A 27,282-nucleotide genomic window follows, 5' to 3' on the forward strand; every position below is an offset into this window, starting at 1 on the left:
TCGCCGCGCGGAGCATTTTTGTTACGATGTTTTGTTCGTGTGCGTGTGCAATGTGAAAGTGTGGTAAAATGTGGATAAAATAAGATTTTGTGTATTAAGATGGTTTGGATTAAAAAAATACGCAAGCGTATATGTGTGTCTCTCTCTCTTTCTCAAACGATTCTCCAGGAAAACGGCAAGGTTTTCGGAACAGAAAATCGCCCCGCGCCGGCGCATCTTCAGGCGATGTTCCCAGTCGGCGCTTCCGTTTTCTTCACCACGGACTCGCCTTTGCCGGGACTGGCGATGCCGTAATCGACCTCGCCGAAGTTCCCCATCGGTACGACTTCTTTTTCGTACGTGGTGTTGGTGAGCTCACCGGCGGCGGCGTAGACCGCCGAGAGGGCGGTCCAGATGCCCCAGCCACCGGTAAACTTCATGAGGAACGAGTCTGAACTCGTTTGTTCCGCCGCGGAGAGGAGGACGAAGAAGAAGGTGAGGTTCGCAAAGAGCAACGCGATGGCCATGTTGATTTTAAACGTTTGAATGAGTAAGATGAACGTGACCACGGCCCACGCGGCTGAGTAGTAGGACAACGTGTTTGCGTCTGGAACAAACACACCGGTCGTTTCCATAATCTTCCAAACGCCGTAGGAGAGCCAAAACCCGCCGTATACGCAAAACGCAGTTGCCGAAAACTCGTTGTTTCGGACAAACTCGATGATACCGGCGAGAAATTGTACGACGCCGCCGAAACCAAACGCAAAGCCTACGGTCAACGCCGCGTTTCGATCTTTTTCGGCGATGGTGCATAAACCTGCGGACAGAATAGCAGTTGTTGTACCAAACGCGAGGAGACCGAGTGGAGTCGCGTTTGCAATCGGACGATAACTCGATGACATCTTTGTATCTGAAGAGAGAGAAAGGTAAAGAAGATAAACGGGTCAGTAGTAGTAGCAGAGTAAGTATTAGTAAACGAGACTTATATATCGTTTGGCTCAGATTACTACTAATCAATCACGTTGATTTCAGTAAGAGGAAACAATCTTGTTAAGTATTTCTCATCATCATCGCCAACGAAAATCTATCCTCTCTCTCTCTTTTCTTTTCTTTCCCACGCAAGCTTTGTTCAGAGTAGATACAAAAAGAAACGCGTCTGTCCAGGACTCAGATCGGAACAACGATCTTTTTGTACATCAACGCATACGTTCAGAGCACTCTCGGGATTTTCATCATCATCGTCCAAAGCATCGCCGAAATCTTCTTCTCCACCCTGGTGCGTTGTCGTCGGCGAAAGAAGAAGAGAAAGAGAGACACAGCGCGCGCGCGCGCGACGCAAAAAAGAGAGAGAGATACAAAAAAAAACAGAGAGAAAGACCCCCAGAACCGAGCAAAAAACGAGAGAAGAGACTTTATCACATGATCACTCTCGCGCGTGGTCTTCAGAAACGTTCTCATCAGATCTGATCGAACGCGCGCCCATCATCGCTCGAAGATATCAGATAGAGCAAAACACACCTGCTTCTCTTTTATGTATGCGCACGTGTGTGTTTTGTAGTGTTACTGAGAGAGGGTAACCGCTTTTTTTTTGTCGCGTATTTTTTGCTTTTTTTTGTTATTTTTTGGTTAAAAATTTTCGCTTACTACTTTTCCGTCCTTTTGTGTCGTTCTTCACTTTTTAGTAACCCGTCGTCTTCTTTATCATCATCGGAAACGAGGAGACACTTCTGCGCCGAGAGAGAGAGAGAGATAAAGAGAGAGAGATTTGAGAGGGAGGTCTTTGACTCGAGGGGCGAAACGCGGTTAGTAAACACACGCGCGCACGAAACGTAAATAACACAACCTTTCGATCGTCATCAAATCCCGAGACGAGAAAAAACAGATAACGGTCTCCCGAAAACAATGAAGAGAAATGAATCGTCGTGGAACGCGATCGACGATGAAGACGAGGAGGAAGATTCAGACAAAGAAAAGGAGGAGGACGCCGCGCGTGGTCGAGAAGACGACGACGACGACGCGATGATCGAGGAGGAGGATCAACGAGAATTGGAAGAAGAGAGGAGGACGGAAACGACGACGACAAGTTCTAAAACGAACATGAAACGAGAAAATTCGAGCAACCATTTGCTGAAATACTTGAAAAAATCGATATCGACGATTGACTTACCGGACTTACCGGATCTGGCGTTTGAGGCGTCGAAGGAGTTGATCGAGGACGTTCGAATGAGGATGACGACGTTGTTAAGCACGAGCTCGGAGAACGCCTCTCGATTGATCGCGAGAATGTCGCAATCGATGCAGTCTCGATTGAACTTGGGATACGAGTTGTATAAAACGAACTGGACGAGAGAGAATAGAAAAGTGACTTTATTTTTAGTCGCGTTTACGTTTGCCGCGTTAATTCTCGTTCTGTTTTGGTTGTTCGTGCTCTATTTAGCGTGGAAAGAGTTAGGGAGATGGTTGACGAGTAAAGTTGTGATTGCGATATCGGCGATTATTGGATCCGCCGTGGCGCCGCCGCTGTTCCCGAACATTTTCGCGCACGTGTTGGCGTTCGCATTAATCGGGATGGAGTTGTTTAGTTTGACGTTGAACTTGATATTATTAGGTGGCGTGCATTTGATCGTGTTTGCAAATCGAGTGTTGAGTTTAAAGTGGTTTTTTGTGAGTCGATTGGAAAAGTCGTCGTTGTTAGTCAACGCGGCCGGGAGCAAGACGAAGGCCACAACCAATCGCGTACAGTTGATTGAAAAATTACGTGTGGCGAAGGATTACAAGGAGTGGCTAGACATCGCTTTGCAGCTGGATGCATTACCGGTGGACACCGGTGAAGGTGGTAATGATTGGAAAAGGGACGAAACGTCGGACGCGTACGATTACGCGTTGGTGAGAGGATACGCGGAGACTATGATTGCGGCGAGGGAAAGGAAAGACGTAAACGCGATTGGTTTAGCGTTGCGAACGGTTTTACACAGAAATTTTGCTGGATTAGATAGATTGATGAAGTTGCAACACTCGCGAGTTGGCACAAAGTTACTCGCCACGCGGTTTAAAGATGAAACTGTGCGCGCGATTGAGTTCATCTCCTCGGACGAGTATTGCGAAGATGAAGATGTCGTGGATACGTTAAAACTCGTCCGCGAGGCGCACAGAAGTTTAGGAAGGACGGGATTGTGTCTCTCTGGTGGCGGCGCGTTAGCCATGTACCATTTTGGCGTCATTCGGTGTTTGTTAGAGGAAGGTTTGTGCCCTTTGGTGGTTTCCGGGACGTCCGGCGGATCTATAGTGGCGGCGTTCATTTCCATGCTTTCCGAGGAGGATCTATTGGGCACGATTAAGGACGATATTAGCGTTCGACACGGCGTTCGATGGTTCCCGCCGGTGTGGAAAATGATCGCGCACTTCCTCCAACATGGCGTCTTAATGTCCGAGGTTGACTTTGGAAACACGACCAAGAAGTATTTCGGCGACATCACGTTCGAGGAAGCCTACGCGATTTCAAAGCGACACGTGAGCATTCAAGTCAGCGTCGGTTCCGGGCATGGTTTCGTTTTGAACCACGTGACGTCTCCTCGGGCGTTAGTGCGAACCGCCGTGTGCGCCTCGTGCGCTTTACCGGGACTCATGCGTCCATCGCCCATTCTTTGCAAAGCCTCCGACGGCAGCTTGGAATCGTTTCATCCTCCGGGCGTTTCCTCGTTCGACGGAACCATCACTCAAGACATTCCGGCCGCGCGCTTAACCGAACTGTTCAACTGCAACAACTTCATCGTCTCCCAAGTGAACCCACACTTGAACTTTGTCTTGCACCTCGCCGAAGAGTCGCACGGTCGACGAAGATCCACCTACGCCGAACGAGGTAAAAATCGCCGCGCCGCGGTAACGAAACTTCTCCGCGTGGCCAACTTCCTTCTCTTGAACATCAAATACTCCATCCAGAAACTTCTCGAAGTCGATTTACTGAACCTTCGAATCTTGCGAACGTTGCAAGGCATCTTAGTCCAAGACTTCCAAGGCCACATCACCGTCCTCCCATCGCTCACGTTCAAAGACTATTGCTCCATCGGCGCCCAACCGAGCGAACAAGACATGCACCGATTCATCCGACGAGGCACTCAAACCACCTGGGCGCACATCGAAACAATCAGGCACACCATGGAAGTCGAAACGGCTTTGAAAAAAGCCACCGCGCGGTTAACCGCGCGAGCGAAAACGTTGAAAAGAGCCGCCAAGAAAACCCCGGGGCCTTCTCTCGCGAACGCGACCCCGCCTGCGAAAGTTCGCGTTCTGAGTACGAGCAACAGTAGCAGAAATAATACCCCCGTGGCGTCCCCGAGAGTCGGTTTAGAAGACGACATGATGCTTCACGATTGATTAGTTTTACTTTAAAATAGAATACTAATAATTTTAGCGATGAAAACTAGGAGTAAAAGGATCTCATCTTTCACACACAAAAAATCTTTATCCAAAAAGGCATCACATCGTCACCCTCGTCCCTCTAAAGTCCAGTGCCTCATTCCTTGAAGAGAAGACAAAACACCTTCAACACCTTCAACACATTCAATAGCAGTCGCTTTGGTATATCTTTGTCGCGGCACGTCACGAGACACACATATTTAAAAATGTTTTCTCTCTCACACCGATGCCATTCCGCAGTCGCATCGTCATCTTTCCATGTAGCGTCCTCCAAACATAGCTCGTCGAAAACATCGACCATTCATCATCAAAGAGGAGCACACCTTCACCCGCACGCGACCGTCGTCATCAACCACGAAGGAAAAGATTACACGGTGGAAGTGCAAGACGGGGAAACCATCCTGGACGCCGGTTTAGACGCCGGGATTGATTTACGACACGACTGCAAAATGGGCGTTTGCATGATGTGTCCGGCGAAAAAAGTGACCGGAGAAGTCGAGCAAGCGAACGCGATGTTATCCGACGACGTCTTGGAGCAAGGGTTCGTCTTGTTGTGCTGCGCGGAACCGGTCGGGGAAGGCGTGAAGATTACCACCGTGGACGAGGACGAGTTGTTGGAGGTACAGCTGAACGCATGAGTGAGATGATGTGGGTTGCGTTTTAATGGTATTCTGTTTTATCTGTGTTTATTTCTACTCCGTGTTGAGCGCTTCTGTCATCGGTCGAGCTTTGGACGCCGCGGCGTCGACGACTTCTTTTTCTTTTTGATCGTACTTTTTCTCTCCGACTTGACGTCTTTTACTTTCTTGAGTTTCGACCACGGTGTTTTCGACGGGGAAAGTTCCGGTTGCGGCGTGCTCTCCATGGCTGCTTTGACTTCCTCTTCTACTTCTTCTTCTCCTCGCTCGTAAAATTTCTTCATATCGAGAGAGTGCTGCCTTCGAACAGGCGAGCGAGGAGAAATATGAGTGGAAACCATCACGGCTGGCGAGACGTACGGTTCAGGAGAGGACGTCGAGGGTGTAATTTGTGGTGGGGACTGCGCGGCGGCAGCTGCTTTCTTGGCAGCTTCATCCGTGAGTTCGAGCGTATCGGTGATAATCTTGCCCATGAGCTTTGCGAAAATAGACAACGGCGACGCGGTTGGTGGAGAGGAGGAGGAGGGCGCCGGCGCTGGTTGGTCGCGAAACTCTTCTGGAGCGTCTTGAGATGCAGGAGACACGCGGAACGCAAACTCTTCGTCGGTTTGATTAGTCGCAGTAGCTGATGGATCTGGCGTCGTCGCTATCGATGGCAGAGGTGGCGTCACGCCTTCGTACTCCAGCGTCCTTTGACTTCTACTATTATCCATGGACTGGCGTCTCGGTACTTCAGTCGTGGGCGACTTGGGCGACTCACGAACAATCATCGCCATCGCTTCGGAAACAATCAACTTGTTTTCGTGTTCGATGGCTGCTTGCGCAAAATCAGCCGTATCTACTTTTTGGATGGTTTTGAACTCAAACTCTTCCGAGGACGAGGCCGAGCGAGGCGCGACAGAAGCGTCATTCACAGTTTCTCTCGTACTTTCTTCCTCTTTCGGCGTCTTCACTTCTACTTCTTCTGCTTCCTCGATCTTCTCCGATGCCTCTATCGCTTCGTTCATTTTCATCGTCACCAACTCTTTCAACTTCTCTGATAATTCCTCCGTCGGTTGCGCCTTTCTCGAAATACCTGTGCGTAAGGCCAAACACGCAGCCTCCTCGTCGCCTCGCGCGAGCGCCACGTTGCACTTCTTCAACCAAAACACCGATTGATTTGCATTTGGAAGTGATTTAAAAGACTCCTTCTTGGAACCGAGCGACTTGAACGCAACCGCTCTGGCTACCGCGGACGGTGGAGGCGGTGGCGCTGGAATTGGCGCAACGACTGCTTCGTCTTTCTCCTTCTGTTCCTCCTCTCGCGCTCTCATCTCTACTCCTACTTCTTCGACTTCTTCGACTCTCTTTCCTTCGTTTTCTACTACTGCTACCATTTCCAATGGTTTCGGCTTTGGCGGCGGTGCGACGACGACGACGACATCCTTTTCTGCAACATGCGGCTTCTTCTTCTCTTCTTTTTCTTCTTTTTCCTCGTCTTCTTCTCGGCTCGCCACCGCGGGAGGAACTACTACTCCGCCAACGTCAATAGTATTACAATGTACTTTCGCCTTCGCCGCCGCTAATATCCTAGCCACGCGTTCGCTCGTACTACAACCGACGCTCGTCGTTGCCTTGTTCGTCTCCATCATTCTGTGCCTCGCGTACTCCATCGCTCGTTTTACTCTCGGCGACGCCGCCGGTTTCGTACTCTCCGAGGCGGCGGTTATAACTCTCGACACGCAAGAGTGCTCCCGCGCGTACTTATTCGTGTACTTCGGACTGACGTATTCCATCGAATCTCGTTTTATCGTCGTCGCAGTGCTATTATTATTAGTAGTAGTATTCGCCGGTGAAGGAGACGATGTTGTTTTCATTCGCGGCGAAGCCGACACGTTTGGCGAAGCGACACCCATTTTTCCCTTTGGCTGTTCATTCTTCCTCATCATCACGGGAGTTGTACGTCCAAACGCGACGACGGTCGTCGTCGATTTTTTTCGTCGACCGGATAAAGTCACGCTTGCCTCATAAGGGGAGTCTTTCGCCACGTTCTGCGTTTATGTTTATGCGAAAAGAACAGAGAGAGATGTCAGTAAACAAAACAGGTATTCGGGAAAGCAAATTCATATCTTTTGTTCCCCCCCGATGATGTGATGAACGAACTATGAGTAGTACCTTTACAGCAGGAGAAATGAAGCCCAAATCATCGTCGTTCTTCATTCGCAGAAAAGACGGAGATTTGGAAAACGATCGATGATGCTCTTCTGTCGTCGTCCCGTCTCGCGGCGATCGGGTCGACGGGGAAGTTCTTTCCATTTCTTTTGTTTTTTAGGGGAAGTTTTGTGGCGATTTCCTTGAAAATTAACAGAAGGTATTGTACACAGACGAGCGTTATTCTACTCGCGACGATCGATGCTAAAAATCCTCCTCCTCCGAACACGCGCCGAATATGTCCCCGTCGTTGTCGTCGTCGTCCTCACCATCATCCTCTCGCAGTCCTTTTAACAAATCTCGAATCCCGGACGCGAGCTCTAACACGTCTCCTTTATCGCTGTTAAAGACAGAGAGAAGAAACGCTTTCCCGTTTTCGCGGTACTCGCGAAGGACGTTTTCGGAGCACGCGACGCAATTGGTGAACGGAGGCGCTTGGAAGATGGTTTGGGTGAATTGACGGAGTGAGCCTCGGATTTGGTGAGGGATTTCGCTCGCTTCGTGTTCGGCGAGATCGTCGTGAATGCCGAAGATTGAGGAGGAGGCGTTTGATTTTTCATCTTTTCGACGAGCCTCTTCGCTCGCGGTGACCCAAAGTTCGACGGCTAACGCGCCGGCAATTTGCGCCAATCCTGGACGCGTGACAGTGCACTGTTGGTCTAAAGACCGGTCGCGCGTGGAGTCGATTGGAGCGACGACGTCGTTACAGAAGTAGCATCCTTTGCGGTTGGAGAGGGCGTCGGTCGGGACGCCGTGGCGCATGGCGAGGTAGGTATCGAAGCCTAACGCGCAGTTGTAGCACTGAATATTGTGCACAGCGCATAAGACAGTTGGTAACCATCGCGATTCTCGCGTGTCCGTCAATAAAAAGACCGCGTCGGCGTTTCGAATCTCCTTTTCGAGGGCATCGATCGATTCGAGAACTTCGTCGCGTTCAACCTCGGCGACCGCGTGACCTGGCATCGGTACCCGCATTTCTATATAGTTTGCGTTAATATCTGGCACGATGTCCTTTAAACGCTCCGCTGCCGCTCGAGCTTTCGGTTTGCCTCCATCTAAGCAGTCTTCAAACGTAAAGAGACTTTGCCGCGCGGGATTTGAAAAGGACACTCGTCCGTCGTCGATGAACGTGATGTTTCGAACGCCCCAACCGAGAAGCGTTCGCGCGACTGAACATCCCAAAGTGCCTGCCCCGACTAATACAATTTTCGATTTCGAAATAGCGTCGACGTGTAATGTGGGTGCTTGTCTCCATCGCATGAGTTTCAAGTTCAAATCGACCGCCTCTCTGGCTAATTTCTCCGGATCCATCGCGCTGGACAAATCTGCTTTCCTCGGTTTCAGTCTGTTCTTATCGTCGCGCTCCCATCCTATGCATTTAAATCCTATCGTGTTAATATTTTCGAGAACTTCGTTCTTGAGCGGTTGAACCTGCTTTAAAAACAAACACGTTTTGAACTCGAAAATACCTTTATTGTTTGCGCGAATACACGCGACGTCGATCGGTTTCGTTCGTTGGAATCGAACGTCCAAAAATGTGAGCACGTTGAGAAGAGAAATGCTCGGCGCATCTCCCGTCGCGGTGTCGACGAAACAAATCTCCAGCGTTCTATCCGTACCACCTTCTGTTAAGGTAACATCTTTACACAGCTCCATAAACTTGGACAACGCGTGATTGGAAGAAACGTAGGTATTGTTCTCTTTTCTGACGGTTTCCACACACCACGCGAAATCACTTTGCGGCTTATCCAGCCACGATTTCATGCACTCCGCTCTGCTCTTCGCATTCTCATTCCCGCACAAAGTCTCCTCCTCGTCCCCGCTCCTCTTCTCCACAAACTCGTACGGCGCAAACATGACGCTCGGGAAAAAGAACCAATAGAAAAACTTCCATTTTTTCAAATCCGCGTGCATAAACACTCTGAACGTGTTCAATCTGTTTACGACTACATCTGCATCCATCGTTTTCATCGCGTCCAAGAGATCCTGCCCTATCCTCTTCGCCTCCTCGTTCGGTTTCATTTCAAACAAACGTTCTTTCACGTTGAAGTTCATCGCGTCGCCTCGAGCGCGCCAACATCCAATAATGCCGTCGTTCTTGTCGTTCTTGCCACCATAAGCACCATTCGCATCATCTTCGTCCGCAAGAACGTTCCCTCCGTTCACAAACATCGGCACGTCCACGCCGTCGTTTCTCGACATGTGAAACTCGCTCTCGCACTCGATTTCTTTCTCGGACAGGTGCATTCGATTCAGTTTTAACTCGGCAATTTTGTGCCAAAACGACGGGTCCACCGCTGAACTCCACCCGGTAAATTGAAGAAGAAGCATCGTCTGCGGCTTCCCCTCGTCGTCGCTCTTTTCTCCTTCTCCTTTCCCTCCCAACGTCGTCCTCGTCGCGGTGAGATAGATGCTTCTTCTTCTCTCTCTCTTTCACCCAAAAATCATGTACAAAACGCACCCGACGATGCACCCACACAACGCCGCGACGATGGTTTTCAAATCCGAAGACGACGAAGAAGACGAGGACGATAAAGCGCTCGTCGTCGTTTTTGCAATTTTGTCACGTCTCGCCCCGATTGGCATTTAAAAGAATACGAATCAAAGCAACAGAATATTACTTTTTAAGAAGTGGGGGAAAAGACGGCACAAATTGAAAGAGAGATGATGATGTGTTCACGCGCGGCTGTCGTGGGACGAGGAAACGTCGTTTTGAGAACGAGGACGATTCAGAGGACGACGACGAAAAGAAGCGCTGCGACGCGTATGACCACGAAAAATAACAGCAACAAAGACGACGAAGTCTATCGAGTGATGAGCAAAAACCAAGAGCTCTCCGTGATTTCGGTGACGGCGACGAAGATGGTCGCGGAGGCGCAAGGGAGGCACAAAGCCGCCCCGACGGCCACGGCGGCGATCGGGAGAAACTTAATCGCGTCGTTATTACTCGGGTCGTTCAAAGGAGACGAAGAGACCGTGCAAGTGACGTTCCGAGGGGACGGACCTCTGGGGCAACTGACGGCTGTCAGTGACAACTTAGGGAACGCGAAGTGCTTAGTCGGGAACGCTTTAGCGGATCCGCCGTTACGACCGGACGGGAAGTTGAACGTCGGGATGGCAGTCGGGAAAGGGATACTTTCAGTGTCTCGGTCGCATCCGAGCTGGGTGCAACCGTATAACGGGCAGGTGAGCATTTACACCGGGGAGATTGCTGAAGATATCGCGGTGTACATGCGCGACAGCGAACAGACGAACAGCGCGATTTCGGTCGGCGTGCAGTTGGATAGAGAGTTGACGGTAGTGGGTGCGGGGGGATATATGGTACAGGTGTTGCCGTTTGCCAGCGATGAGACGTTAGATTATTTGGAGAAACATATCCCGACTTTGGATTCGCCGAGTACGATGGTGGAAAGCGGGATGACGGCGGAGGAAATCGCCAAAGCCATCTTGGGAGATTTGGGTGCCTTCGAAGAGGTGGAAACGAGGTTGACGCCAAAATATGGGCCGTGTTGTCGAGAGGAGTTGGAAGGTAGAATGTTGAAAGCGGTCGCCAGTCTTGGACGAGAAGAAGCGATGAAAATTATAGAAGAAGATGGTAAAATTGAAGTGACGTGCGAGTTCTGCAAAGAGGATTTGGTATTCAACGAAGAGGAAATAGAGAAGGCATTGCAAGGGATTTGAAACCGGGTTAATCTCATATCTACTACTACTATGACATGTTGTAAATAATAGATATAACTACGCACCCGGTACATGGTACCATGGTACCTTGCTTTTATTACATATTATCGTTCATTTTCACCTCGGCGCTTTGACTCCACTCCCATTGGAGGCGATTTTGTTACTATTGGAGCTCCCCGTATTATTCGTAGCGGTCCCGGTGTTGTTGTTGTTGTTGTTGCTGCTCTTTCTTTCGCGGAAGTTGGTGTATAAATCGTCGAACATGTCGTTCAAATTAACTTGTTGCGGCCCGACGTCCATGAGCGATTTGACCTCGTCGCGGTACCTCACCATTCTGTGACATTCCAACCGTCTCACGCGTTCTTTTTGGTCAAACTTTTGCAAATCTCTCAGTCTTTCGAAAATCGTGGGACCTACTGTCATCTTCGATTCTAAGCGTCTCTCTTTGTTCGATAAATCCACGATGTCCATCTTGCTCGGCTCCAAATCCGTCTTCATCAACGTTGAATCTTCCTCGTCGAACGACCCCGAGCTCGCGTCGGACAAATCCTTGATCTCTTCTCTGCCTAAAGCAGCCGCTAAAGCGTAGTCTTCGCTCGCCGCAGTCTCGTTCGCGAACGAGAACAGAGTCTGTCGCGCCTTCAAAAATCGTTGTCGTCGAATGCGTTTCACCCACTTTGCTATTTTCTCGTTTCGCGGTCCAATCCCGGGCACGTTAATTTTCTCCGGTTGTAACGGATCGTAATCAATCGATTGCAACGCTTCGTTTCGTTTCTTCAACGAACTCTTGTACGCTTCCGTGACGATGGCTTTTTGCCTCCACAAAATCCCAGACCCGCCGTACCATCGCGGCAATTCCGCAAACTTCCCGGGTTGGTCGCTGTCTAAATAAATACCCTCGCCGCAGTGAACGTACGGTTGCGTCACCCCTGGTCGAGACATGGGCAAAAACGGGAATATGTCGTCTTTTTGCACCACTCTTAAGATTTTCAACCCGGCTCTTTCTGCGGCGTCTTGCGTATCTTTCGGCCCGAGTTTTGGACTCCCAAACGTCACCACTCTTCTCACTTTCGTCTTGCCTTCGTGATGATAAAGCAACGCCAAGGCTAAAGAGCACGCTCCGCCTAACGAGTGGCCTTGTAAATCAACCTCGTACCCGTCTTTCAGAAACTGGTCCACTTCTCTCTTCACGACCATCGCGATCGTTCGGTACCCTCGATGCATCTTCACGTTAAAATCCGGAAACTCTTCAAACAGCTCTTTCCTCCTCGCGTCGGTGATTGTCGGAAACTTAATCGTCGGGAACCGCCTTTGTTGTTGCTGCTGTTGCTGCGTACCATCTATGTTACTACCGAAACTACCACCTAAACTAATGTTATTCCTAAACGTCGGTGCTGACGTCGTCAATCTTAAATTCTGAGCCGCGTTCACCAACGTCTTCGTCCCTCTTAAACAAATCGTAATCCTCTTCTCCCGATCGTTCACCGCCAAAACCACTCTCTGATCGATCGACGGTACTTCCAACACCCTCGCATCCTCCCCTCGTTTCTTGAAATACTCCTTCACGTCTTCCTCCTTCCAATCGTTCATGGTTGCGATTTCCGCGTGTCTATACAGCTCCGAAAACGTCCCGACGACCGGGACGGCAATTTTATCCACCCGTCTCGATTTTATCGCGCGCGCGATCGAACCAACCACCGGAGCTTCGTTTATTAGAGATAACTTATTAGTACTCGTTTTCTTCTTCTCTTTCGTTTGTTCTGTTTGTCCTTTCGATGATACAGATGATACTTTTCCCCCTGACAAAAAGCGGGAGAAGTTCGACTTTTTGTCTTCTTCTTTGTCTTCTTCTTCTTCTTCTTTATCCTTCTTTTTCTTACTCTCATTGAAAAACAAATTCCCGACGAACGAGAGCGACGATCTCTTCTTCTTCAAACCCCCGTCCTCCTCCTGCACCTCGTTCTTCATCTTCATCTTCTTTGTCTTCTTCTTCTTCGAGAAAAGAAGATCAAACGACGACGACATAGAAAAGTCTTCCTCTTTTTCATCCTCTTTTTTTGCCTTTCCCAGCGCGGAAAAGACTGTGAAAACGGCGCCTGTTCCTCTTCCTCTTCTTCCTCCTCCTCGAACGACCGCAAAGCGCATTCTCCCTCCTTTTCCTCCTCCTCGAACAACTCCTCGGGAGGAGGGATGCGGGGAAAAGCATCGCGCTTCCGCCGCGAGAAGCGACCAACGCATTTGGGATGTGTGGTGCGTCGATAAAGCAGCAAAGAATTTGTGGCGGAAAGAGGAATAAACTTGTTTTTTATTCTTCTTTTTGTCTGTTTGTGGATCAAAATTTGTGAAAAAGGTCTCATTCAGACAGAAACAAAAGGACAAGATGCAGGTATTATGTATTTTCGTGTGTGTTGTGTATTAAAATCTCGCGTAATATTTCTCTCTCTCTCTCTCTCTTTCTTTCACTCTCTCTCGCGCTTCTTAAAATCTTCTCTCTCCCTTTACTTCTTTACTTCTTTTTTCATCTCTTTCTCTCTCTCTCTCTCGCTTTACAATGTCATCTCTCGTTCGTACTTTTTTTATTTACTCTTGCTTGGCTCGTTTTCTCGCTTTCATTTCGCTCAACTTTTGGGCCATCATGAAGGACAACTCGATCGCTTGGCTCGCGTTCAAGCGCGGGTCGCAGTGGGTTAAATAACGCAACTCTAAGTCCGTCTGGGAGACGCTCGCGTTGCCGGAACCTCCCGTGCATTCGGTGACGTTTTGGCCAGTCATTTCTAAGTGGACGCCGCCCGGGTGCGTTCCCATTTTTTCGTGCACTTCGAAAAAGGCCATGACTTCTTCGAGGATAGATTCGAACGGTCTCGTTTTGAAGCCGTTGTCGGTTTTGATGGTATTGCCGTGCATGGGGTCGGCGACCCACAAGACGTTCAAGTTCGCATCTTCGATGGCGGTGATGAGTCGGGGGAGGTGTTCTCTTAACGCCTTGGCGCCCATTCTCGAGACGAGCGTGATTCTACCCGGAATGTTGTCCGGATTCAAGTGTTTCACTAAAGAAACGACGCCGTCGCCGTCGGATTTGTCGGAAATTTTGATACCAATTGGGTTGGAAATGCCTCTAAAGTATTCCATGTGCGCACCTTCCGGTTGGCGGGTGCGTTCGCCGCACCATAAGAAGTGCGCCGAGCAGCCGTAGAAATCATTCGTCGTCGAATCCAATCGAGTCAAGGATTCTTCGTAGCCCAAGTGCAAGGCTTCGTGCGCGGTGTAGAAATCGGTCGAATTCATCACCGAATGGTTCTCATCGATCCCGCACGCGTGCATGAACTCGATGGCTCTGTCCACGTCCGCGGCAAGCTTTTCGTACTGCGCGGATTTCGGCGAGCCTTGCATAAACTCCAAGTTCCACTTGCTGACTCTTTGCATCGCCGCGTAGCCGCCGTTGGAGAACGCTCGCAACAAGTTCAACGTAGACACGGATTGGTCGTACGCTTTGATCAATCTGTTCGGGTCCGGTCTTCTCGCTTCCGGAGTAAACTCGCACGAGTTGATGTTATCCCCTCTGTAGGACGGCAAAGATACGCCGTCGATGGTTTCCAAATCCTCCGACCTCGGCTTGGCGAATTGCCCAGCCATTCTCCCCAACTTCACCACCGGCATACCAGCCCCGTACATCAAAACCACCGCCATCTGCAGCAAAACTCTGTACGTATCTCTCACGTTATCCGCTCTAAACTCTTTAAACGACTCCGCGCAATCGCCGCCGAATAACACAAACGCGTTTCCGTTCGCCGCGTTGGCCAACTGGCTTTGCAACTTTCTCGACTCCCCGGCGAAGACCAGCGGCGGTAAATCTTCCATGTGCCTCAAAACCGCATCGATTTCCGACTGATCCGTGTAGTTCGGCTGTTGCAACGCCTCTCTCGCTCTGTACGAAGACGGCGTCCAATCTTTCAAGTTTGCGCCCGTGGCGGATATTTTTCGCGTTCGGCGTTCCGCGATCTCGGAGAGGTTGCTAAGGTCGAACGACGGCGATTTCGACGGCGGGTCAGAAATCGCTCGAGATCTGATGTTGTTTTTTCAGAAGAAGTTAAAGAGAAGAAGACGTCGTCAGCGTGCGTTTGCGCGAAAGAAGAAGCGCGAAAGAGAACGAAACAGAGAGAGGGATGATCTTTCTTCGCATCATCGAAAGAGAAGGAAAGAGAGATGACTCTCTCAGTGCTATTATTATGAATCTCCGCGTTGTCCGCTTTTTATTATCCCCTTGAAAAAAGAACACGGAAAGCGCTCTTCACGCGCGGAGAGGGCGGCGGCTTTACCACTTGAAGTAAAACGAGGCGACGACGACGACGCAATAAAACGCGAAAACTCGAGCAGGAGGAAAAGGAGGAGAGAAGACCGAGAATGGTCGTCGTTTACGTCGTAAACCCACGACAAATCATCATCTCTCGATGATGGAGCCGTCAAAAACCTACGAAAATCCTTCCAATTATTGTCTCTCGCGTACCTGATGATGCTTCTTTGTCGACGATGCCGCGCCGCGTTGATATTCTTCTTCGTGTTATTATGTGATCTAGTGGTGTTTTTTCGTGCTATTAAAGATGATGTCGACGCGCTCGTCGGGGTCCTCTGACTCCCTCGCGCGTTCATGCCGTGTAACGCCACCGCGTGCGTAGAGAGGACGTTCATTTGAGTTTTGTGTGTGCTTCTTTTTTATGCAGAACAGAGCCGAAAAGAGCGCACTCTCGAAGGAACTTTTTGACGCTCGATCGTCCCCAAAAGCGCGAGGGAGTGAAAAAGTGTTCGTTTTTGGGTTTTTTAGTAGAGAGCCGTTTGAAAGAGAATGGCCCCAGAGCCACACAGACATGAAATTGAAAAAATCTCACAAGAAAAAGCACTTGAAAAACTGCATAAAAAGCAAAGCATATCTTCTCGTCATTTATATTCTGCGAGACTCTCGCGCATATACACAGAGAGATATATATAATCACGTCTCGCATCTGAGAGCAATATACATAATACGCAGTCGCAGAGCACTCGCGGAACGATAACTCGAGACATAATACGTAAGTCTCGCGCGCGCGTTTGCGGAAAGAGCAGAATATAAATTTTATTCGATGACGATGATGATGAGGACCGTTAACTGCGTCAATAATCATCTTCCCCCGAATTTGTTCTCTTCCTCTTCCTCTTCCTCCTCTCGAAAAGGAGCGAGAAAGAACGAGAACTGTGGAAGAACAAAAGTCACGAAGACGACTCCGACGAGAGCGTCCTCGTCTTCCCTGAGAGGTACTGATGTCTCCTTCTTTGAATAGATCTGCTTTTTGAAACGCGCGAGAGAGAAAGAACGCGTCTTGGTTTTATGCGCCTAAGCGACGTTTCGTTTAAAAATTTTTGTCTGTTTGTTTGAAAAAAAACTCAAAAAAATATTCCTCTCATCTCTCTCTCTTGTTGTTTGAATAAACTAAAAATTTTAACAGACGAAACGACGAATAATACCATCGGCAAAATGTCCGAAAACGTCCACTTGAACTCGCAGTTTACGAATTCGTCGGGAATATCGAACAAAAACGACGGCGATGTGGTCATACAGGACGATTTAACGGAAATGTTATCCATCGTCCCGGAGGACGTGCGCGAGAAGATTTCGAAACACGCGCACAGGTCGAAACTTTTAGAGATTGTTTTGGATTTAGGACGGCAACCGGAGGCGAGGTTTAGCGGGATGGAAGATGTGAAGAAACAAAGCGAGACTTTGAGAGATGATGTGGTGACGCAGGAAGAGTTGGATCACGCGGAACGAGTGGTTGGAGAGTTTGGTGGGGACAACCGCGCGGGCGTGACCGGGACGTTGCATAGGATTTCGTGCATACGGAATCGAAGCGGGAAGATTATTGGTTTGACCTGCCGAGTTGGTCGAGCGGTGACTGGGCACGTGGATATGATTGCGGACGTGTTGAACAGAGACAATGGTGAGTCTGTGTTGTTTCTCGGAAAACCAGGGGTTGGGAAAACAACCGTCATTCGCGAGATTGCGAGAGTGTTGTCGGACGATTTGCAAAAACGGGTGGTGATTATCGACACGTCCAACGAGATTGGTGGTGATGGGGACATTCCACACCCAGCTATTGGAAGCGCACGACGGATGCAAGTGCCGAATCCAAGCGAACAACACAAGGTTATGATCGAAGCGGTGGAAAATCACACGCCGGAGATTATTATTGTCGATGAAATCGGCACGGAGATGGAAGCTTTGGCGTGTCGAACGATCGCGGAAAGAGGCGTGCAGTTGATCGGTACCGCCCACGGACGACTTTTGGAAAATTTAATCAAAAACCCAACATTATCGGATCTGGTTGGTGGCGTGACCACTGTGACGTTAGGCGACGACGAGGCGCGATCTCGCGGGTGTCAGAAAACCATCTCGGAAAGAGCGGCGCCGGCGACGTTTCCGATCGTCGTCGAGATGCACGCGAGGAGCATGTGGGTCGAACACGACGTGGAGGTTTCCGTGGACGACATTTTGGTCGGGAACAGACCAGTGGTGAATTTAAGAACTCGGGACGAAGAGAAGCGAGTGCAAGTGTTTCCGTGCGTGTACGATATGGATTTGGTCGCGAACGAAAGCTTGGATGAGCAGGAAAGTAGTAGTAACGGCAACTTTCGCGCGAATCCGCAACCCGGGTTCGCGGTGTCGAAAACGACCAGCGGTCGAGACGTGAGCGAGTTGACGCGAATCGGAGAGTATAATAATAATAACAGTAGAAGCAATAATAACAGGCGAGGCGGCAGCAGCAATAATAGTAGGTACGGCGGCGGTACTTCCATCGACGATCCGTACGCTTGGGCGCAGAGTTTAGGACAAATCCCCGACAAAGACGCGCTCAACGCCTTGCTGTTTGAGAATAATACAATGAATGGAAAGAAACAAAAGAAAATAAAAAAGAATTTGGGTGCAAGATAATAACCAATATATAATACGATCGATGATGAGATACTGTACATAAATATAAATGTTTGTATATATAGCGATTATTTTAGCAAGGAAACAACAGACAAAAAGAAAAACTAAAGAGAGAGTGCGTGTGTGTTTATTAGCGTATATTTATTATTTACGGATTGAGTACTTTTGCGTGTATTTTACCTTTGGTTCAATAAATGTATTACATCTCGCGCGGCGCTTTTGCCATTCTCTCCAAAATACTCTCCCCTGTTCGGGAAAGCGCTCAATCCGGTAAAAAGTAAATATAGAAATAAATATGAATCATCCTCTTCTCTTCTCTTCTCTTCTCTTATTCTTCGTTTATCCGCGCCCGTACGCTCGTCTGAAATCTTCCCCAGACGGTCCTGGCTGGACACCGACTTGATGCGGTCGTAAAACGACCGTCTTTTTCACGACTTTGTTTGGCGTGCGTTGGTAAACAACCGTGGGCGTCAACGTCGGCACTTCGTCAGTCACGCCGGGTATCAAGTTCTTCGATATGGACTTCCACGTTTTACCGATGAACATGGCCACAGATACTGTCGTCTTTTGCACGTTTCTGGCGGCTCTTTGCAAGTCACGAACATCTCTCGCGCCAGTGGCGTAGGAACCAACCGCTGAAACGATGACAAAAGACGCGCCAATCGTGGAGGCGGCTTTCGCGACTCGCAGAAGCGCCGGGTGAACGTTCAGCGATCTCTTGTTCTTCTTCTTCGTCTTCGTCTTTTCTTTCTCTTGTTCATTCGTCGCGGCAATATCGGTAGCTTTTTCGATTGGCTTTTTGATGTAGACCATTTGTCCAGGCGAGATCATCTTAGCAATCATGACGTCGCTCTCCGTCGCGTCTTCCTCTCCCTCGTCCTCTTCCTCGTACGACGACGAAATGCCTCTGTTCGTCTCTCTGCTTTCCACTGGCGTCAAAATTGTCGAACGCTTCTTCGATTCTTGCACTGGAGTTTTGTACGACGAAACGACAGCGGAAGGTCCCGTGGCGTTCATGGAATTTTCGTTCGGCTCGTCGATGGCGATGATCGAACGCCTGACTTTCGGCTTTTGTTTCGGGTTCTCGCGGCTTAAAAAGGCGTTCTTCGCGCCGACGGCAACGTTCGTGATCGTCTTGAACGGGTTAAAGAAAGACGAAGGACGCGTCGTCTTGTCTCTCTTCGAACCCATAGCTCCAGCGTTTTCTTTATCTTCCTCCATGTCGCCGCCGTTTGTAGTAAACTTCGGCACGATCCTCGTCGGCGTGACCGTCCCTACGCCGCCGCCTCTTTGCGCTTGCCGCGCCGGCGTCGGATTGGATTGCTCCGACGCTCTCGCATTCGCCCCCATTCCGCGTCTCTTATTCTCCGCGCTCACCCAATTTGCTCTGCCATTCGCGTGTGCCACTCTCTCGCTTTCCAATCTCTGTCTCTCTCTCTCCGCCGCGCGGCTCGCGCCTTCTCGTACTCTTCGTAAACTCTCCTCCTCCGCTCTCAATATCTCCGCCTCTCTGGCCAATATCGTCGCTCGATCTCCGCTCGCCAGCATATCTAAAGAAAACTCCGGCGAGTCTTTATCCAACTGTCTTCTCAATTCCTCCGCCGCGTCGCGTTTCATTCGGTTTTCTTTCTCCATTAAATCCCGTTCCAATCGAGACGCCGAGTCTTCGAACGTTCCGTACGCTTCTCGAACAAAGGTGCGTGCTTTTTTGGTATAATTCTCGTTGGTATTCGTCGGGCTTCGTTCTGCCGCTTCCAGCATTTGGTTCATTTCTTGGAGCACGTCCAGAGGTTCGTCCGGGTCGTAGTTATTGTATCCTTTTCCTTTTCCTCTTCCTCTTCCTCTCCCGGCTGTCGGAGACGGAGAAGAAAAATTCTCAACGACATTCTTCGTAGCCGTTGGGGAAGACAAAGAAAAAGAAGATTTCGATTTCCGATTCGGACTGACGTATTCTTCATCGAACCCGGATAAAATGGTCGAAAATGCCGCGAACTCGTTCGCGGAGTTATCCAGTATTGTCGTCGTCATCGTTTCAGACGGAGAGATGTTATATAAATATGTGTGTGTGCGTTTGAAAGTACGTCGTCGTTCAAAGCGTCGTCGTCCGTGTAAAGTCAAACTCTCTTCTTTTGTGTGTTGTGACGGACCGAAAGCTGTCGATTACAATTTTAACAAAATTCTCAAATTTTCTAAATCCTACACCCTAAACATTTGTGCTGCCTTCTTTTTGGTCCTTTTTTCTTATAATAAGATTTACTCTATGGAGAGAGAAAGCGCGGCAGAACACACACACAGACGTAGTAAACGCTTCGCTTTGCGCACGTATATATTCACATGGCGGAAGAAAAGAATATTTTTGACAACGTGGCGTTAGTCTCCGCCCTTTTGGCGTTACTCGTCGCGCAATTGTTAAAACCTTTAACGCATTACGTCGGGACGAAGAAATGGAAACCTTCGTTAGCGATCGGGTCCGGGGGATTTCCATCCTCGCACGCATCGTTCGTCGTCGCGTTAGCGACTGGCGCAGGGGTGGAGAGAGGCACCGCGGATACGTCGTTCGCGGTGGCGGCGGTGTTAGCGATCGTGGTGATGTACGATGCGATGGGGGTGCGACGGCAGGCTGGGTACCACGCGTCCGCGATTAATAGTTTGATTTCAGGCGCGTACGGGAGCAACAGTCAGAATAGGAATAGCAGTAGCGGGAATATCGACGCGACGCTCGAGTTGGAGGACGAGGAAACGCCGACGCCGAAATCGCCGTTATTTAGCGCGGACGGGTTCGATCAGTTCATAAAGAATATACAGAATCAACCTTTGAGAGAGCACATCGGGCACACGCCGGTGCAAGTGTGCTTCGGCGGGTTGACGGGGTTAGTCATCGGTTTAGTCGTCGGCTTGAACGCGCAAATCGAACATCGAGGGTTGTTTCATTCGTAAATTCATTTCTTATTGTTGTTGTACATCTATTATAAAACTGCTATAAATACTAATTTTGAACTGCTACTACCAAAAACGTATACGTACTACTCTTTGTTGTTGTTGTATCATCATAGCTTTTGGAGGATTATGATGATGGTCATCAAGACGCACATGAACATGAGAAAGTATATGCAAATGATGAGCCCGCCGGCGCGTTGAGTGTGCTCGGCTTTGACCAACTCTTTCCTGCCTTCGTCTACTTGCATGGCAGTGGTGGCGCAGTTGTATTCGATGGAATCTAAAATCGTTCCTTGGTCGATGATGAGTTTGGACATGTCTTGCATGACCATCGCTAAATCGGTCACGGACTGTAAAATTTTCTTCACCTCCGTGTCTCTCTCTTCCGCTTCCAAGGACATGACGTCTTGATTCGCAAAACCTTGTCGTTGTTGCATTTGAGAACTCGTCGTACCACCTTCGTCGCTTTGCTCTAAAAAGCCACTGTGACTTCTCGCCACTCTGTTCCGAAACACGTCCTCCAAGGCGTCCACGCCTTCCGCGCCCGGTCCTCGGTCTTGCCTATTCTTCAACTCGTTCAAATACTCTTTCTGTCTCTGTCTAAACGCCTGCGACAGACGACTCAACTCCATCGCCAGCTTCCTCGTCGCGTTCTTTCTCATTTTCGTTCCTATATCGTCGAACTCGTTCGCTGTATTCGTAACCTCCGCGTCGCTCCCTAACCTCTTCAACTGCGCCTCGCACCGTTTGAACAACCTCCCGCACTCGCCCGTTAACTGCTCCACGATTTTCTCGTCGTTCACATCGTCCACATCAAAAGTTGGCAACAAAGCTTTCTGTTGCGCTTTCTGTAACTGTTGAATTTTCGCTTTCGCTTTCCCCACGTCTCTTTGAATGTGTTCGCAAACGTCCACCCACGCCGGCGGTAAAAAAGACGACGACGACTGAAGCTCATCACCACTTTCCCCTAATCCTCTTTTCCCTCCATCATAAGTTGAAGAAGAAGAATCAATCGCGGCTTCGAGCAATCTCGACGTCCCTTTCGTGGCCTCACCGTCATCATTCAGGTTGTTGTCGTTCCCAGAGTTCCTCCTCTTCCCGCTGGGAAAGGAGGAGGACACGTATTCCTCCCGGTAACTCTCGTATCGTTTCGTTTGGTTTCGAAACGTGCCTTGGAATCCCACCGGGGCGAGATTTTCTTCATGATTTTCCTCAAAATCGTGGTCGTTCTTCATCATCATATCGAGATCGAGAATTTTCGCGAAAAGCGATTCTTCGCCAAAGCGCGCTCCGACAAAGTGTCCTCGGAATGATTTCCGCGCCGCGCGACGATATCAATTTATATAGTATGTGTTTATAGCGATGTGATGTGTGTGGTCGGTCCTTTTCCCGAAGAAAGTTTGGCTCTTCCTCTATTTAGGGTTTTAAAAAAACCCTAAACAATTCGCGTTTCGTGTTCCTCCTTCGTTTTCGAACAAAACTTTTCAAAAAAAGAGTTGCCGTTTGACTCATTCTTCCAACCGATAAAAATGGCAAAGAAGAAGACGACGACGACGACGAAAGGAGGTGCAGGTTTTGGTGGCACTCAAAACGACGACGACGAGAGCGGCGTGATGAAAGAGACGACCGTGAACGACGAGAATTTTTCCTTCGACGTGGGCACTCCGGTGTGGGTGAAAGATGCGAACCACGCGTGGGTCGCCGCGTCGATTTCGAAAGTTGGTTCCGGTGACCTTTCCTCCGGTGAAGGCACATCGTCTTTGTTTTTTGAGTGCACGTTCGCGGAGGACGAAGACGACGGACGCGAGGAGAAGAAGAAGAACAACAGTAACGGAGGAAACGGTGGTGGTGGTAAAGGTGGTGGTAAAGGTGGTGACCTGTCGTTGGCGAGCGCGCAACCGACGACGATCGTTATCACCAAAGAAAACGCGAAAGAAGATCTCGCCTTGCGAGAACGGAACACGGAAGAGGACATGGTGAAACTCTCCTATCTTCACGAGGCGGGCGTTTTGCACAACTTACGAAGACGGTACTCGAGAGATGAGATATACACGTACACCGGGCAGATTTTGATCGCGGTGAACCCGTTTCAAAAAATCCCACACTTATACGATCAAGCCATGATGGAAATGTACGGCGGCGCGGAGCAAGGCGAGTTGAGTCCGCACGTGTACGCCGTCGCCGAGGCGGCGTATAAACAGATGTTGAGCGAGGGGGGGTCTCAATCTATTTTAGTTTCCGGAGAGTCCGGGGCAGGGAAGACTGAAACTGCGAAACACATCATGCAGTACTTGGCGCACTCGGCGAAGCACGAAGACGGGACCAGCGGCGTGGAAAAGCAAGTTTTAGAGACGAATCCGTTGTTAGAGGCGTTCGGTAACGCCAAGACGGTCAGGAACGACAACTCGTCCAGGTTCGGGAAGTTTACGGAAATTTTGTTCGACGAAGAGGATAAGATTAGCGGGGCAGCCATACGGACGTATTTGTTGGAGCGCTCCAGAGTCGTACGCGTATCCGATCCGGAGAGAAACTTTCACGTGTTTTATCAAATCTTAGCCGGGGCGTCGAAAGAGGAAAAAAGTAAGTGGCGTTTGGACGGTAAGACGTTTGAAGATTTTTATTACTTGAATCAATCGAAATGCGTGAAATTGGAACGTATTTCCGACGTGGTCGGGTACGAGGAAACCCAAAACGCCATGGAGGTGGTCGGTATTTCGGAATCGGAAAGAGAGGACGTGTTTGGAGTCGTTTCGGGGGTGTTGCATTTAGGTAATATAGATTTCTCGCCTTCGCCAGAGGACGAAGACGCGTCCGTCGTCGCTTCAAATGCGAAAGGAAGCTTAGAAGACGCCGCGTCGGTTTTGAAAGTGGATAAAGATCGCTTAGAGAAAGCGCTGATTTCGAGACAGATTGTCACCGCGGACGGGGCGATTTTGAAACCTTTGAGCGTCTCGGACGCGAAGCACAATCGCGACTCGTTGGCGAAGATGTTGTATTCGCGTTTGTTCGATTGGCTCGTCGAAAGGATTAACCAAGCGATTGGGAATAAGAAAGAGGACGAAGAAGACGCGGAAGATGGAGAGAATATCACTGGCGGCAAAAAAAGTAAAAGACGATTCATTGGCGTGCTCGATATTTACGGCTTTGAGAGCTTCAAAAAGAACTCCTTCGAACAGTTTTGCATCAACTTTGCTAACGAAAAATTGCAGCAACATTTTAACCAAAAAGTGTTTAAAATGGAACAAGAAGAGTACGAAAAAGAAGCCATCGATTGGTCGTATATTGAGTTTGTGGATAACCAGGACATTTTAGACGTCATCGAACGTAAAGTTGGCGGTATTATCAGTCTTTTAGACGAGTCGTGCATCATGACATCGACGACGTCTGAGCAATTTGCGCAAAAGCTCTTCTCCGCGTTGGACGACGAGAAACGATTTTCGAAACCAAAACGGTCGCAAATAGATTTTACGTTGAACCATTACGCCGGCGACGTCACGTACGAGAGCGAAAACTTCATCGAAAAGAACAAAGATTACGCGATTTTGGAACACACGGAAGTTTTATCCACCTCGGAAACGAACATTTTGCGTCTCATTTTCGAGGAGAAGGAGAACGAAATCTTGAACGAAGGGAACAAACCGCCGCCGCCGCGCGCGAAGAAATCCGCCATGAAGTTCACCTCCATCGGGAACTCGTTCAAGCACCAACTCAATGATTTGATGAAAAAATTACACGGAACCGAACCGCATTTTGTTCGATGCGTGAAACCGAACCAAGCTTCCGTGCCGAGCACGTTTGAGAACGCCAACATTTTGCAGCAGTTGCGCTGCGGCGGCGTCTTGGAAGCGGTGCGGATTTCCTGCGCCGGATATCCGTCGAGGAAGCCGATCGAGTTATTTTTGACTCGATTCGGTTTATTAGCTCCCGACGAAGCCGCAAAGTTCTTTACGCCCGGGAAAGAGCGAGAGGCTTTGGAAGGTATTTTGAACGTTGCGAATTTACAAGAGTGGCAAATCGGCAAGACGAAAGTCTTCTTGCGTTCAGGGCAAATGGCCGTTTTGGATACCTTGCGATCGAAAAAACTCGGGTGGGCCGCGGTTGAGATTCAAAAGCATGTCAAGCGACGCGTCGCGCAAAAGCAGTACAAACGAACGAAATCGGCGGCGGAAACTGTCAACAAATACGCCCGGGGTATGTTTGCTAGAAAAATCGTTCGGGAGATTCGCCAAACAAAGGCGGTGACTGCCATCCAAGCGTTTGTGAGAATGTCCATCTGCAAGAAGCAATTCGCGGAGACGAAAGAGGCGGCTGTAAAGATTCAAACGCTCGCGCGAGCAGTCAAAGCGAGGAAAGAGTTTTTGGAGCTCAAGGAAAGAAACTTGGCTGCAATCAGAGCGCAAAGCGTGTACCGAGGCCAATTGGCGCGCAACCGCGTCAAGGAAATCAAAAAAGAACAAAGAGACGTGGCGAAAATGTTGGAGGCGAAATCAGAGTTAGAAAAGAAATTAGAAGCCGAACGCGCGCGAGCGAAGATGTTGGAATTACAACGCGAAGAAGAAAAAGTGAAACGCGAAGCCGAGGAGGAAGAGAAGAGGAAAAACGCCGAAAAAGAACGCGAGGAACGAGAAGCCAAGGAGAAAATCGAACGAGAAAAACAACAAGAAGAAGCGGCGTTGGCGGCGAAGAAAGCGGAGGAGGAGCTAAAAGAACTTCGAGAAAGAGCCCAGAAAGAGGAGCTTTTGCGGCAAGAAACCGAGCAAACGGTCAAGAAAGAACTCGAAGAAGCGAACAAAACGGCAGACCAGTATGAAAAAGCGTTGCGCGAAGCGTTGGAGGAAAACGAAAAACTTCGAGACCGGTTGGCGGTGGCTGAAGCCGAATTGGATTCTTTCCGAAACGGTTTGAAAACGCCCGGAACGGCTATGATGACTGGTGGTCCAGGAGGTGGGAAATCGAGAGCTCGAATAATGAACGGCACGCCTTTATCTGCGAGTTCTTTGAATACGCCCATGTCCGCCGGCGGCGGCGAAATGGACCAGTCTGTGGATAAAGAGGTTCCCGATTCCACGTCGCCACAAACGATTTCGTTGAAGGAAGACCACGAAGCGTTGAGAGCTCTGTTGGGTCACGAAAGAGCGCACGAAATCTTCGCCACTCCAGACGGGTCCCCGGCTTTGGCAGTCATCGTGTTCAGATGTTTACTGAGATGGAAGGCGTTTTCGTTGGAGAGAACGTCTTTGTTCGAACGCATCCTCGGAGCGTTTGAAAATTCACTCAACAGGAACGCGAAAGATGACAATAAAGCCGTGGCGTTTTGGTTAACGAACGCGTTTGCGTTGTTGCACTTGCTCCATCGAACTTTAAAGAACAGCGGGAACAGAAATAGACGAGGGGGCGTTGGGATTTTAGACCGCATCAACTCCACCATCTCTTCGAGATTAAAGAGCCCGCCGACGATGTTTAACCAACAACCGTCCATCAGCGGCTCTTCGGATAAAGAAAACGCGGACGCGAATAAAACGCGACGAACGAGTGTTGATGGTAATGGACATGGAAACGGAGGAGGAGGAGGAGGAGGAGAGGAATCCGTGACGGCTATATTGGGCGTGAAGCAAATCGAGGCGAAATACCCGGGCTTTCTCTTCCGCCAATCGCTTGGCATGTTTTGCGAGAAGGCATACGGTATCTTGCGCGATAACACGAAATCAATGATCTCTCCGCACTTGGGATCGTGCATTCAAGCGCCGAGACAACGAACGGGCGCCATCGTCGGCGGTAAATCGACTAACGATAAAGACGGGAAGCACATGCAACTCTCTTCGCACTGGATGTCCATCCTCGAGGAGTTGGATACGATTCTCCTCGCGTTTACGGAAAACAACGTTCCGAAAGCGTTGACGTCCAAGTTTTTCACTCAAATATTTTGTTTCATCAACGTCAACATGTTTAACGCTCTGTTGTTACGAAGAGAGTGCTGTTCGTTCTCCAACGGTGAATATATCGCCGCCGGTTTGAGCGAGCTCGAAAACTGGCTCAACAAGAACGCCGCCGTCGTCGGCGAAGCGCCGAAGAAAGAGTTACGGTTTATCAACCAAGCCGTTCAATTACTCGTGATTAACCAAAAACCGAGGAAAACTCTGAACGAAATAACCTTGGAACTGTGTCCGGTGTTATCTATTCAACAGTTATACCGCATTTGTACCATGTATTGGGACGACAAATACGGCACGGAAACGGTCAACCAAGACGTCTTGAAGCAAATGAAAAATTCCATGATGGACCAGCAATCGAATAACCAACACAATTCATTCTTACTGGATGACGATTCGAGCATTCACTTCAACGTGGAGGAGATTGCGGAAAGTTCGTTGGAAATTACTCTCGATTTCCAATCGAAAGACGATTTACCGGAGGAGTTGGCCGAGAATGAAAAGTTTGCGTTCTTATCGACGCGATTGACGGCGGGCGGAGCGTGATATC

General features: G+C 49.4%; 13 protein-coding genes across 13 annotated transcripts; 6 read left to right on the forward strand and 7 right to left on the reverse strand.

Annotated features, from left to right (window-relative positions):
• Positions 1-218: 218 nt before the first annotated feature.
• Positions 219-881, reverse strand: Bathy05g03430 (GPR1/FUN34/yaaH family protein; the record flags this gene model as incomplete). Its single annotated transcript, XM_007512802.1, has 1 exon — positions 219-881. One exon carries the CDS (start codon positions 879-881, stop codon positions 219-221), a length of 663 nt encoding a protein of 220 aa, XP_007512864.1.
• Positions 882-1,881: 1,000 nt separating this feature from the next.
• Positions 1,882-4,353, forward strand: Bathy05g03440 (predicted protein; the record flags this gene model as incomplete). The annotated part of the gene is made up of 1 exon (XM_007513301.1): positions 1,882-4,353. One exon carries the CDS (start codon positions 1,882-1,884, stop codon positions 4,351-4,353), a length of 2,472 nt encoding a protein of 823 aa, XP_007513363.1.
• Positions 4,354-4,601: 248 nt separating this feature from the next.
• Bathy05g03450 (predicted protein) lies at positions 4,602-5,033 on the forward strand (the record flags this gene model as incomplete). The annotated part of the gene is made up of 1 exon (XM_007512980.1): positions 4,602-5,033. The coding sequence occupies one exon, from the start codon at positions 4,602-4,604 to the stop codon at positions 5,031-5,033; it is 432 nt and encodes a 143-aa protein (XP_007513042.1).
• A 77-nt stretch (positions 5,034-5,110) lies between these two features.
• Positions 5,111-6,928, reverse strand: Bathy05g03460 (unknown protein; the record flags this gene model as incomplete). The annotated part of the gene is made up of 1 exon (XM_007513248.1): positions 5,111-6,928. The coding sequence occupies one exon, from the start codon at positions 6,926-6,928 to the stop codon at positions 5,111-5,113; it is 1,818 nt and encodes a 605-aa protein (XP_007513310.1).
• A 499-nt stretch (positions 6,929-7,427) lies between these two features.
• Positions 7,428-9,554, reverse strand: Bathy05g03470 (unnamed protein product; the record flags this gene model as incomplete). Its single annotated transcript, XM_007512945.1, has 1 exon — positions 7,428-9,554. One exon carries the CDS (start codon positions 9,552-9,554, stop codon positions 7,428-7,430), a length of 2,127 nt encoding a protein of 708 aa, XP_007513007.1.
• Positions 9,555-9,989: 435 nt separating this feature from the next.
• On the forward strand, positions 9,990-10,904 carry Bathy05g03480 (chaperonin HslO; the record flags this gene model as incomplete). The annotated part of the gene is made up of 1 exon (XM_007512855.1): positions 9,990-10,904. The coding sequence occupies one exon, from the start codon at positions 9,990-9,992 to the stop codon at positions 10,902-10,904; it is 915 nt and encodes a 304-aa protein (XP_007512917.1).
• Positions 10,905-11,021: 117 nt separating this feature from the next.
• Positions 11,022-13,142, reverse strand: Bathy05g03490 (predicted protein; the record flags this gene model as incomplete). Its single annotated transcript, XM_007513161.1, has 1 exon — positions 11,022-13,142. One exon carries the CDS (start codon positions 13,140-13,142, stop codon positions 11,022-11,024), a length of 2,121 nt encoding a protein of 706 aa, XP_007513223.1.
• A 342-nt stretch (positions 13,143-13,484) lies between these two features.
• Bathy05g03500 (predicted protein) lies at positions 13,485-15,590 on the reverse strand (the record flags this gene model as incomplete). The annotated part of the gene is made up of 2 exons (XM_007513141.1): positions 13,485-14,967; positions 15,409-15,590. 2 exons carry the CDS (start codon positions 15,588-15,590, stop codon positions 13,485-13,487), a joined length of 1,665 nt encoding a protein of 554 aa, XP_007513203.1.
• Positions 15,591-16,410: 820 nt separating this feature from the next.
• Positions 16,411-17,865, forward strand: Bathy05g03510 (single-stranded nucleic acid binding R3H domain-containing protein; the record flags this gene model as incomplete). The annotated part of the gene is made up of 1 exon (XM_007513048.1): positions 16,411-17,865. One exon carries the CDS (start codon positions 16,411-16,413, stop codon positions 17,863-17,865), a length of 1,455 nt encoding a protein of 484 aa, XP_007513110.1.
• Positions 17,866-18,204: 339 nt separating this feature from the next.
• Bathy05g03520 (unknown protein) lies at positions 18,205-19,893 on the reverse strand (the record flags this gene model as incomplete). Its single annotated transcript, XM_007513189.1, has 1 exon — positions 18,205-19,893. One exon carries the CDS (start codon positions 19,891-19,893, stop codon positions 18,205-18,207), a length of 1,689 nt encoding a protein of 562 aa, XP_007513251.1.
• Positions 19,894-20,199: 306 nt separating this feature from the next.
• Positions 20,200-20,802, forward strand: Bathy05g03530 (predicted protein; the record flags this gene model as incomplete). The annotated part of the gene is made up of 1 exon (XM_007513117.1): positions 20,200-20,802. The coding sequence occupies one exon, from the start codon at positions 20,200-20,202 to the stop codon at positions 20,800-20,802; it is 603 nt and encodes a 200-aa protein (XP_007513179.1).
• A 110-nt stretch (positions 20,803-20,912) lies between these two features.
• Positions 20,913-22,037, reverse strand: Bathy05g03540 (predicted protein; the record flags this gene model as incomplete). Its single annotated transcript, XM_007512990.1, has 1 exon — positions 20,913-22,037. One exon carries the CDS (start codon positions 22,035-22,037, stop codon positions 20,913-20,915), a length of 1,125 nt encoding a protein of 374 aa, XP_007513052.1.
• Positions 22,038-22,331: 294 nt separating this feature from the next.
• On the forward strand, positions 22,332-27,278 carry Bathy05g03550 (predicted protein; the record flags this gene model as incomplete). Its single annotated transcript, XM_007513280.1, has 1 exon — positions 22,332-27,278. One exon carries the CDS (start codon positions 22,332-22,334, stop codon positions 27,276-27,278), a length of 4,947 nt encoding a protein of 1,648 aa, XP_007513342.1.
• Between the last annotated feature and the right edge of the window lie 4 nt (positions 27,279-27,282).

This window comes from Bathycoccus prasinos, assembly GCF_002220235.1.
Source record: "Bathycoccus prasinos genomic : chromosome_5".
Lineage (NCBI taxonomy): Eukaryota > Viridiplantae > Chlorophyta > Mamiellophyceae > Mamiellales > Bathycoccaceae > Bathycoccus > Bathycoccus prasinos.